This window comes from Nilaparvata lugens, chromosome 8, assembly GCF_014356525.2.
Source record: "Nilaparvata lugens isolate BPH chromosome 8, ASM1435652v1, whole genome shotgun sequence".
NCBI classification, from domain to species: domain Eukaryota; kingdom Metazoa; phylum Arthropoda; class Insecta; order Hemiptera; family Delphacidae; genus Nilaparvata; species Nilaparvata lugens.
The window spans coordinates 19748599-19761457 of NC_052511.1; the positions used below are offsets into that span (position 1 = coordinate 19748599).

The window sequence follows — 12859 nt, forward strand, 5'->3', positions numbered from 1 at the left end:
CGCGCCATCCTTTTCCTGTTTTTTACGCTTCTTCCGTCCTTTTTTGGCCACTTCTCGTCTTCTCCATATGTCTCTCCTACTTTTTCTTCTTCTCAATCATTGCTCATTATTTGCCTTTTTGAGACTAGTTCTGTTCTTCTTTCGCCAACAATAATATCATTCACGTCTTCTTTTTTGAAGTTTTTTCATTGCTCTATTGGGATGGTATCATGTTTCCTATCACAGTAACTCTCTTCCGGGTTATCGGAGCCAGGTGACTGACAGAATGAGGAAGGTATTGAAACATAACAATGAAGGAAGGAAAGAGAATGAAGAAGAAGAAGAAAAAGAAAAAGAAGTGATGTTTATGACTAAGAAGACGGAAAAGGAAAGAATGGATGATTGGAGAGGAATCAAATGAGTGAAGGAGAGGATGCAGAAAACAAAAAAATGGATGAGAAAGAAAATCAATAGTAAAGGAAAGTTTCGATGTTGATGTTGAAGAACAAGAACCAACAAAGGATAAACATAGTTGAAGAAGAAGAATCGTATCTGAATGGTAATTCTCCTAGAAAACTTGAGCGAAAGGATGAAATAGCGGAGGATGAGGTAGAGAAAATAAAAAGATGGAGCTTAAGGATAAAGGAGAAGAAGATTATAGTTAATGAAGAAGAAGCAGAAAAAGAAAAGTGACTTCTTGACATCCTGAAAGAAATCTTGGAGGAAGTAGCATATAATATGATCCGAGCTTTTAGCAGCCATTAGCGCAGTAGTTATTGAGAAGGGGTTTCTCCATTGTACTTGTGATGAGATAGATATAGGGCAAAGAGAAAACCATTATATCAATTCATTTTACTTTGAAAACTCTGTATCCAGAGTAGCTGAGGATAATTTATAATTTTGTAATTATTGTAGTGTATGAAGCCCAATTTCAATCATTAAAAAGGTACATATTTATGTAGAATTTTCTCTTGTAGACCTCACTTGGAAACAAAGTACACGAAGCATCATCCAAATTTCTTTAGAATTTGAAACAAAAAATCTGATTGCTGGTCTAGGAATGCTAGACCACTAAACTACACTAGACTAGGAAAATTACTAGAGAAAATCTTTGGATCCCAGCCAATGGGTTCACATCAAGAGCTAGACACTTATCACAAGTGAGAGTAGAGTAAGTGAGTGTCTGCTTCTCTGAAAAGCAAAGGCAACTTTGTATTTGACGCGAGTATGCGTTTGTGAGTGGGTGTGTTATTTCACACCTTGTTTTTGTCTCAGAGCTGCTTCTGTATTTTTTATTCCACCCTGTGTGAGTGTACCTTTTGTGTGTGTTAGTGCATTTAATGTCTGCCACCGAAATAGATAACATACACGCGCTGTGAGGCAAAATAAAAAACGGTTGAAATATACTTTGAGAAGAGATGGGGCACAATTTTTCATTCGAAATGCTTTGCTGGGGGTCATTTATTATACGGGGTTGTTGTGCTTCCATCGTTTGCTTCTCACTTCCTAAATAATTCTCTTCTGTACTTTCTTCTATCACTCATTCACACTCATACTTTGCCTCTTGTCTTATTTCTATACTCTGTTTCAATCTCTTCTTCCATAGGCTTTTGTGAAAAGTTTTCTCATCTTCAGTCCTAATTATGTATGAATTGTTACATTTTAATAATTCATTTACAATTTCTTAATTAATTCAATCTTTCCACTCTTTTCTTACCTTGCGTTTTCCCATTCCATATATAGATTTCCTCGATATTTCACAGTGACTTTTCCAAATGATTATTGGTGTACTTGCATATAATTCTCAAAATTCGCACTCAATAATTCCATATTTTCAGTTTATTCTCTCTCAGCTATTCTCATATCCTCTCTTTCTACATCCACATTCAAACATATTATTGTCAAATAACAAAATGATAGTGCAAAGTTTGAATTAATTGTCACTGTTTTGAGCTGGAATTTCAATATACTTCAAGAAATATGTATGCCAACTTTCATAAAATTTCTATCAAAATACTGTACCAAATAACAGTTCACTCATTAGGGATTTTTCCCAAAAATCAAAAGTACATCATATTTGTTTTAAATTTCATAAACCATCCTTGAGATTCGTAAGGGAAATTAAAAGTCTGCCAGTTGCCAGCAAGCATTTTTTGCCATACTATCACAGCTGCAAGCCAGGCGGACTATTGAAGGATAATATGGCGAAATGTGTATCACCATCACCCCTAGGATTAGTATCAAGTTGCAGATGTCCATCCTGAAGCTGCTGACCTATTATATTTATCGGTGAACCTAATCCACACATCTTGCCCCAATCCATTGTGGTCTCTCTTAATTTTTTGTTGAATTTTGAATCTGTTTCAATGTATCCAATTTTCCAGATTAGTCCTCAACTTCAATGTAAGTCCACGTTTGACTATTATGTTACATAACATGGAATTATCTTCAATGAAACGTGATATTGCATCGAATTTATGTTAGCAATACAAGTTGATTTAAACTCATTTCAATTTTTTGTGATTTAATAGTTACTAAAAATTAACATGAATATATAATATTATTTGTTGAATTATGAAGATGTGAAATTATTCTCATGTGGATTCAATTACATGGTTTATTTTACTAAATTTTTCAAGAACCGACTAAAACATTTTGGAATAAAAACTTATATTTCTTAACCCTTGAGTACTGGCGCGGTTTTTGTGACACTTCTACTGGCGTGAGGGTTCGGTGGACCACCATTAATTTTTTCTTTTATTCAAAAAATTCAAAAACAAAAACATTCAAAAAATCATTCTCCTCAAACAAGGTTGGTTATCTCAAAACTGCTTACTGTTTCAAATAGTTTCACGAGAACTGGAAAGTTACTAGAATTATCAATATATATATTGTATATTTTTGAAACTCTGACCAATTTGGTAGGAAAATTTAGAGTTTTTTTTTTAGTTTGTAGAAGAGAAATTTCAAATTATATAATAAAATTTGTTAAATCATAGATTTTTGTTCGATCATTATAATATTATATTATAATCTTATCAACAGGCTCAGACAAATTACATTTTTTCAAGTTCATTATAATTCGAAGTCTCATCACAATACTCTATTTCCAGATAGATCATTCAATGAATTAAATAAAATATATACGTTATGTAGATGAAATGAATAACTATAACCGTATAGTTATATCATAACTACTAATTTCAAATCCATTTTTTCAGTTCTCAAATGAAATGAAGCGTACTATCGGAGGGATGAAATGCAAAAATTGAATAAAAAAACTAGTTGGCTACTTTAAAAAAAAAGGTCCTCATTCAACATCTGCCCAATTTACAGCTGTTCAGGTGGCTGAAAATTCGTACTGGTTGTCAACAGCCAGACAGTATCAATTTTATTCTCGATATCCCCAAATTCTTATCAGCCCTTATTGCTTTGTTGGCAATCTTCCTCCCCACTCATTCCCACTCTGTCTCACTCTCAAGCGCTCTCTCTCGTAGCCAGACGACAACAGATCAAACTCCCCAAATTTGGGAAACCATCTGCGAGACGGGTGATGTTTTTAGGCCGAGAATTGAAACTGAAAATAAGTAGGCCTAGTGTATCAATGTGTGTGTAGGTGAGGGTGAGAGTGGTTTTCGGAAACGTGTGCCGCTTATTTTTGGGGCTGTTTTCCGAAAGTGTGCCCGAAATTCACCACCAACCCTTATCTCTAGAGCCACCCCCACTCACCCCTCCACTCTTGGCCCAGCATCCATCTGTTGTTAGCCTTACAAACTTCCCTTTTCTTCTCTGAAATGGGATGTGGATGTGGATCACCTGCCCAGGAAGTCTGTCATCTGCCCTTGTCGTATAGGAGAAGGAGGAGGAGGAGGAGGGGGTGAAGGTGAAGGAGGGGGTGGTGGGACGGAAACTGAAGAATAGAGAAGTGAAATTAAGAAAAATGTGAGAGGTCTGGAATATTTGCGTTTCAGTGGTAGACGGCAAGACGCGTGCCAATAATATTTTATGTAAACTACTTATTGAATGAGGAATATTGAATTAATTATTAGGTGAATAATTTTGAGGTTAATAACTACAACTTTATAGTTAATTATAGGGTGAATAGCTTTTGATGAAGTTGATAATAACTATAAGGATGACAGTAGCTTCAAGGTATATGTGAAATTTTTATTTGATTTTTATATAGTAGCGCCCATCTAGCTGTTTACCCTGTTGTAATATTTGCAGTAGCAGAAGTCCTCGGGGCGATTTGCAGCATCTAATTTGGATTTTCGTTCAATAATAATTATTGTATATTAAGTAGCTCTCTAACTTTATATTTTCAGGATAGAGCATTCTAGTCTATTCTTAATAATACATTTCGTCAATTGAACAATCTATTCTGTTTTGAAAATTGATGAGATTTATAGATTTATAAGTGAACGGAATGATTGGTAAGTGGGTCTATACAGAGAGATCACAGATAAGTAACTATTAGTAATTGGACAGGGTTTTTACCTATATTGCATTGCACCTATACTGCGCTTACAATAAGAGGATGATGAGAAAAATTAAGTGAGAAATGGAAAGTAGCAAAAATAAAAAACTTGGAAAGTAAGGAATCTCTTATTTTCAGAAATAAATTGGAGTCAATCTCAAATCACAGTGAAATCCATGATACCAGAAGGAGTAATAATATGAAGGTGGACTTTCTCTCCAAGAAAGTATCGTGATGTCTATGTATTTCCAAAACACTGTATTTTGTAACTTCAAGAACTGTTCTTCCCTTCCCAAAACGAACGGAACAGAGTGATCAGGTGGAGTAAGGAGAGAGAGAGAGATAAGGGAGTACAGACTACAGATAGCAATAAATTATGAATTCACCCCCAGATTGAGGGAAAGTACGAGTACCAGTGGGAGATGTAAAGTTATGGCGCAACAGACGATTGCAAGTGGCGTGTGGAGTGCAACAAGGAGGGAAACAAATCTACCAGGACACGTTCCACTTCCGGTGGCAGACGTCTACGTCTTCCGCATTTCAGGAAAGAGGGAGAAAGAATCAAGAAGAAGATCATGGAGATCATGAAGAAGAAGGAGATGCGTGCAATAATGAACGTCAGGAAAGAGTGCGTGAAAGATGGGTTTTTGAGGCGACATTTGTAGGGGAAAAGGTAGAGAAGGGTAGGAGAAATTTGAAGGCACGTGTATGATGCATGCTGAGGGTCATCATGAATCGAAAGTGCCCTTTCAAGACGTTGTGTGTTTTTGAGCAGGTGTATGACCAGGTCCAGGATTAGAGAGGGAGAAGGATAACACTGGAAAAATAAAATAATAAATTCTGTTTGATGGAATGAAAATGAGGATTTCCAATAAATTGAAGGAAACGAGGAAGAATGAATGATCAGCAGATTGTTAAAAAAAAGATAATAATATCATAATTACTGGAAAAATTTTCAATTCTCTTGAAATAATATTAGAATGTGGATGTTAATATAGAAGAATTTAAAGACAATGTATAATCTGGAATCAAGAGTGCAAAATTGAAAAAGTTCAATGAATGATAACTGAGATTCATGAGATGAGAACCCCGGTTTGGCATAATGAAAATGAAATTCTACTGTTTCACGAATAAGATGAGGATGAATAATCAAGAAAATAATATAAAAATTCCCTTACACACAAACTTAACTAGCTTTCCACCCCTGCAATCGTTAAAATCTCATTTCCCTCCTCTCTGCATTCCTCTTCCACCCCCTCCACCCCTCTCCTCCTTATCCATCCCTCTCCTTCTTTTCTCCCTCCATCGTCAACTTTTTTCATCCTTACTTTTCCCACACCTTTTAATAAATTACCAGCTGTTTCCCTCTAGGTTATAAACACTAATGGATTTTCTGAAATTGTACATTTCTCAGTATTCTGGTTTTTGTCTAGACGCTACTATTTTTGGTGTTTTCTGGTCGTGTGTTTTTTAGTAATTAGACAAGAATGAATAATGAAGAGATTGGTAGACTATTTGATTATCTGCTTTTTGTTTTGGTTGAAGGTTTATCTTCCTTTTTTTAAATTCTAATTTTGAATGGGGATCTTAAAAAGTTTTGATACGATAATCTATGGCCTGACTTTATACCTATACTCGTATTGTAATATTATGTTGTATATTGAAGTGAAATTCACGTCAAACTGTCAGCATTGAACGAATGGGAAGCATCAACGTTCTATATTCATGAATGCTTACAGTTTAAAGTATATTGTATAGCTCTATACGCTAATAGCAAATCTTACATTTATAGCATACATTTTCCTATCAACCCAATTAGAGTTGCCCAACAATGTATTCAGAGTCATAAGCTTGGGTTTCAAATGCAATCAGGAATAAATTACAATGCAGTTCTTGAAAGTGTCTCTCCATGATTAGCTTTCGATGGCTCAGCTACTTCCAATAGCTCAGAAGACTATTCACAATATTCGTTATTCACAAGAATCGATGGTCATAAGCAAACCTACTAATGCATGGAACAAAACTGAAAACTGATGGATGTCTAATCATCTATATCAATTATGTGTGGAAGTTATCCTATAGATATCAATATTAGTAATTGGAGAAATATAAATCTCAAAAATAAATCATTGTCTGGACCCATGTTTAAAGGATCATTTTTGTTACATTATATTGAATGAGTCTTACAGTGATCTAGAAGTATTTTTGGTCAGTAGACTTATCACCAACAATTCTAGTAGTCATGATGGTGATGGCACAATACTAAATGTATAACTTAATCATTTTCACAAGTGAAATTAATACGAAGATGCGAAATGGAAATGAGAATTGATTCAGTCGATAACAATTATCTTCTTATTCCATACAAAACTGTTATCTTCAAATTCTGGTGAAAGTCTTCAGAAACCAGAGATTTCTGTCTACAATTATTATTAAAAAATCTGGGAAAACTCGATGTGCGTCTTCTGTTAAACAATATCTTGTTGTGTAAACAGGCCTTATAATGCTGCATGATATTGAGTGATGAGAAAGACATTAGCTGGGAACCATGTGGAAAGGGACAATTGTTAATTTCCTCAGGAAGTCAGTTGGATGACGTTTTCCTTATCACTTTTTCTACCCTCTCATGCAGTTGATGTCAATATAATGAAGACATTGTTGAGAATGCGTGATCTCATTTGGGAAAGAATTGGATAAGATTAATGATAAATGTGCCGAACAAGACTGTAGTGCAGTCAAACACTGGAATAGGAAATGATGTGATGATTATGATCGTGCTCAACTAGATGTGAATAATGGTAGCTGTGGATTGGGGGTGCGATTCATAAAATGTGGAATAAGGAGTTATTCTGTGGGAAATGATCTAATGATGTCCTGAATTGAGTTCTTAATATTTCATATTTTTCAACTTATACTCAAAAGTGGTAGCCTAGTTGTTAGGATTCTTGCTTATTAATAAAATTCTCATTATAAATCATTGATGGATTTTTCTGTAGACTTAACTTAATTTTATGTGTCTTTTGTTTTGCAGCTTGGCTTTTTTACCTACTACACTGTGTCGAAAGGAGAACTGAATCCTTCGGGCCCCGTCCCCACAGACAGCCTTTTTATCTACCGTCCTGACAAGCGCCTTGAAATTTGGAGATTCTTTTTTTATATGGTCCTTCATGCAGGGTAAGGATACTTCTTGTTATTTTGTATTCAAAATACCGATTTATTTTTCAAATAATCAATATTGCACCTTTTTTGAAATTTCATAGCAATATATGAGTAAAAACTTCTTATGAAGATCGTTAGATGTTTTATCGACCATTTTTCCTTTCAATCATACTTGAATTCAACACTAGATATTTCGAATAATATTAAATTTTATTGAGAATAATCTACGAGGTGATATACATATTTGAAGGAATTTTGTTTGATTAGACTTGTGGTACTGTGGTGCTACAGTATCATATTTTTGCAAGACCCTAGTATTTCATTATTTGAATTCTCCCTCTTCAATATTTTCAAACTATGAATATTGTGGATCATTCGAGAAATGAAGTGTCAATCAATGTGTGTGAACGGAACAGAATTCACAACATAGTTGGTATTTTATAGTTTCCCCTTCAATTCGTAATGAAATCCTGAATGATTTGAAATGAGAATCCCTTCACATTGAATAGGAAAAAATGAATATTCAATAGGGATCAAAATTGTATGGATCAAGAATGTCTTAGATTAAGTAAGTGAGATAAGATATTCATTTATATTCCTTAGATCTTGGACTATTTCAATTTTAGAATTGAGATTGATGATTGTAGCTGAATGAAGGTAGCTGTAGTTAGTACAGTTTTCCGCCTTTATTAGCCGTTCTTTGTCTCTGATTGGAAGCGAACAAATTTTCTCGTCACCTGAATGTCACAAGTCATCAAACGGTGACAAAAGTGTGACATTGGTTTGTTCAGTTGTGGTCACAGTCACAGGTCACAAGTCAAAGTGACCTGGCAAATCTCAACTCAACTGTATGATTGCTGTCATCACTTTCTGTATTTTTCTTTTTCTTACACCTTCTACTTTGTCCTTTGTTTTCCTACTCCTATTCTAGTAATCTCCCATCTCTTCTCTCTCTTTAGTTCTGCTCCACCATTTTCATGATTTTTCTTCATTTAGCTCTACTCCTAATTTTTCTCATTTTTCCTTTTTTTCAATTCATTTCAAGTTCTTCCTTTTCTAATTATTTCTTATCTCCTTTTTTCTTTTTTAGTTCTTCCTCCTCATTTTTCTCCTCCCACCTGTTTTCCTCTTCCATAACCATCAACCTATTTCTCTCACTCCATTTATTTTTTCCTTCACCCTCTACCATCTTCCGATTTCTCCTGATATTGTTTTCTTTTTTCTTCTTCCTTTCTTCCTCTTTTCTGTTTTCTGTGACTTCTTCCGGGCTTTCTCATTCTTCTTCTTCTTCTCCTTCATCTATTAACCATTTTTCCATTCTCAACCTCAACTTTATATTCATCTTTTTCATCTCTTCTATTTATGCGTTTTCAAATCCTCAATCCTCTAATTCTGTACCACCTCCGTATTATCTCCTCCTTTTACTCTTCTCTTCACAATGTGTGTTCTTCCTCCTCTTTCCTCTTCCTCCTTATCCACTTGAACCTATCTCCCTCTATCTATCTCGCTTTTCATTGCAACCTCCATCTCTCTTTCCCTTCTCATTATTCTTATCAATCTTCCCACTCTTTTTGCTTCCTTTATACCAAATTATTTCTCCTGTTATTCTCTTTTTTTCCTAATTCCTCATTCTCATCCTCTTTTGGTTCATTTCCACCAGTATTATCTTATACTCTTCCTCTTCACCTTCTTCTTCTTCTTCTTCTTCTTCTTCTTCTTCTTCGTTTTCCTCCTCCGTCTACCCATGATCTTTCGCCTTCTTCTTCACCTTCTCCTTCTCCTATTCCTTCTTCTTTTTACATTGTCTTCGCCTTATATATCTCTCTCTATCTCTCATTTTTCTCTCCTCTCCTCCTTCCACTCTCCACTGCAAATCGCTTTTGTCCAGGATTGCACTAGAGCGGACTCACTCACAGGTCAAACGTGACAAACACAGAAGTAGATGTTTCAAAGGAGAGAAAAACAAAACAACCAGAATGTCACAGACTAGTGAATATTGTGAAGAGTTCAAAGTTCTGCTGTCAGTTAATTCAGGTGTTGTCATTATGTTGTTACACTTGTTAATTCTCTTTTTTCCTTGTTAAACTCATTGTCATTTGTATCTATGTTCTTTTCTACTTCTTTTCCAAAGTTTTTCTCATTTTGTTGTCTCAGTTGTTAATTTATTTTTATTTGTTTGATTGCTTTGTGTTGCTACAGTTGTGTTTTTTGTTGTTTCAGATGGTTGCATTTGATCTTCAACTTGTTGGTGCAAGTGTTAGTGGGTCTGCCCTTGGAAATGGTGCACGGTTCACTTAGGATAGGAACTGTTTATATGGCTGGAGTATTAGCTGGTGAGTAGGAACAATATAATGCGCTTCTGAAATACGTCGTCTCGTACAATTGATGAATTGGATTTTATTCTGAATCCATTGTACAGCTTTGATGAAAGCCTTCACTTCAATAATTATATCGATCGAAATAAAAGCTTTCAGGCTTTCTAGGCAAATCATGATATTGCTTCTGATTGGTCCCATATGTGACCGAATTGAATTTACTTAATCGAGATTATTTTTGATGCTAGGGTTGCTCCATGATAAACTTGGAAGTCTTTTGAACTAGGAATAATGTATAAATTATAAAAATTGCGAACATTGAGTCAAAACTTCAACAAGAAAGGGCTATGATTTTTCAATTTTCCATCTCAAATGAACTACTTGAAGAATAATATTCTATTATTTCTATTCTGTCAACTGTTCACAGCATTCTGCTTGGTTTATGATTTATGAAAGTTTGATGAGAACTTCAAAGTTACTCATGCATGTACAAAAACTTCATAAACTTTAAAAAAGTTGAAAACTTCTATGTACAAAAACAAAAGGTACAGAAAGTATTCCTGTATTTACGATACCGTAAATGTACGGAAACTTTTAGTACAGAACACATAGTTTAGTCACTATTTGTCACATTACAATCGAATATATTTTTGATTTCAGGTTCATTAGGAACTTCTGTTTTTGATATGGATGTCTGCTTGGTGGGTGCCTCGGGAGGGGTCTACGCACTCCTAGCAGCTCATCTGGCCAATGTTTTGCTGGTATGAAATTTTAAATTTCTCTTTTTTGTGAATATACAATGAAAGTACACAAAGAGATGTTGACCCCCTATAAATTTATACAGCGATTAAGTTATAAATATCCATACATAAATGCCATAGATATCCATTTAGATGCTGTTGAAGAAGAGTGGCATAATGTTATAAAATTAAATGAGAAATATAATTTTATTATTACTGTCATTGGATGAGAATTTTTCTATATTTTTAATAGTTCATCACAGATTAATTTAGTCTAGCTTTGATGTATTCATCAAGGCTCTATAGAAATGATTCGATTATCCTCTAATCCACCAATCATGGAGACATAGAATCAATTGAGAATCACCACCATTGTATTTGCTCATACATCATGCGTAATCATTTCATTTGTGTAATCAATCATAATCACTCTGTTGATTTATTTGATGATCATTAAGTGCACCCAGAATCGGGATTGAATTATGGTGCTTATCAAGATCAATATTAAGTCAGTTTGAACAATATTATTCTTTATTTAATGAGTCATTAATGTTAATTTTTTCCAAAAAAGACGAGAAAGATTCAATAATAACCATAATTGTGAAATCAGTTGAAAAATATGAGAAAATTTAATACTGAGAGAATAGATGTGATTTCTTCTAAATTAAAATTCAATTGATTTATTGAGGATTTGTCTGTTTCAGAACTACAACAACATGGAGTTCGGCATAGTCAGGCTTGTTGGAGTCATTGTAGTTGGTGAGCATTTTTTTCTTTCATTTGTTACAGAAATACTTGAAAATAGTTGATACTTTTCATTTATAACAAACCTTATCTTTTTATAAAAATAGAACGGTGGGTGGCTTTGGGAGTTTACGCTGCTTGCACGTTATTCGCCGTTTTATTCAACATATTACCACCGAGCTACGGGCCATGATACATTGCCTTCAGCCGTATCATGGTGTGATAGAAACGTATCAGTGTGATAGAATTGTATCAAATGAGATCCAGTATCGTATCATAAAGTCAGTATTGTATCATATGAGTCCTGTATCATATGGTGTAGGCCTATGATGCAAACGTATTTTGTGAGATATAGCAACGTATCTTCAAGCTGTAAAAAATTATTCTATTATTTGTGATACAGTATCATATCGCTTTTAAATGTATCATTATGTGACATGAACATGTCAAAGAGTGATTGATTTATTTCATAATGAGATTTAGTAGCCTTATTTATACATTATCACATTCAATTGTATCATGGTGTTGGATATTATTATGTTAGATTGTTATACAATAATGTATCATGGTGAGATCCACCATTTTATCATGAGCTTGTACTATGTTATCATGATGTGCTACAGTAAGCCTTCAAACGTTCAAACCGTTTTAGGTTTCATGGTTTTATACAAATGTGTTGAATTTTGTATCATAGTATCATAGGCCTTTAGCCTACAATATCATGAATTGGTTACAATGAATCTTGTAATGTGGAACATTGTCAAAGTGTGATATAATATTATCATAGTGTGATAAAATGCTATCATATTTTGATACAATGTTATCGTATTGTTATACAATCTTTCCATAAGGTGATACTGCTGTGTCCAAATTTGATACAATTCTAGATGCAAGTCATCGTGATAAGTCTAGAACTTAAAAGACTCTCTCCAATAGGCCTAAATTTTGTATCTATGTATTTATTAACTGTATTGCGTGTAATTAACATATAATTATATTTATTGAATCTATGTTGCTTTCTACCAATGTGTATTCTTTGTTATATATAGCCTAATTGTTGTAAATCAATGTACATCACAAGAATCTCTCCATCAATATTGTAAAAAAACAATAATTTTCAATGTGTATTATTTGTTCATAAGCCACGTCATTATTGGTATTGTGCTATGATCTGTTATGGCTGTAGGAGTCAACTTGAACAAAAAATCTTATTACCAAAACCCAAAAAAATCAAGAAGTAGTTACTCTCAAAAGATCCTGTTTTTATTCTGAAATCTTAATGTGTATGAGTATTTGCTATAATCTTATTCAAACCGTCGGTTGAAATAGTAGTTACTTTACTCTTATCGTATTCATCCTTATAAATGGTTTATTATTGATTTTTTTCTATTTCTGTATGGATGGAATAGATTATTAAAATGTATCATGTACAGGTTTACATATAA

General features: G+C 34.0%; 1 protein-coding gene across 1 annotated transcript in view; it reads left to right on the forward strand.

The window, feature by feature from the left end:
- LOC111044541 (rhomboid-related protein 2) overlaps window positions 1-12658 on the forward strand; it is a 127756-nt gene extending 115098 nt beyond the window's left edge. The window contains 5 exon segments of the mRNA XM_039434205.1: window positions 7488-7630; window positions 9836-9948; window positions 10591-10691; window positions 11375-11471; window positions 11474-12658. Of these exon segments, the coding sequence (XP_039290139.1) occupies window positions 7488-7630; window positions 9836-9948; window positions 10591-10691; window positions 11375-11471; window positions 11474-11607 (588 nt within the window). The 3' untranslated portion in view covers window positions 11608-12658.
- The last annotated feature ends 201 nt before the right edge of the window (window positions 12659-12859 follow it).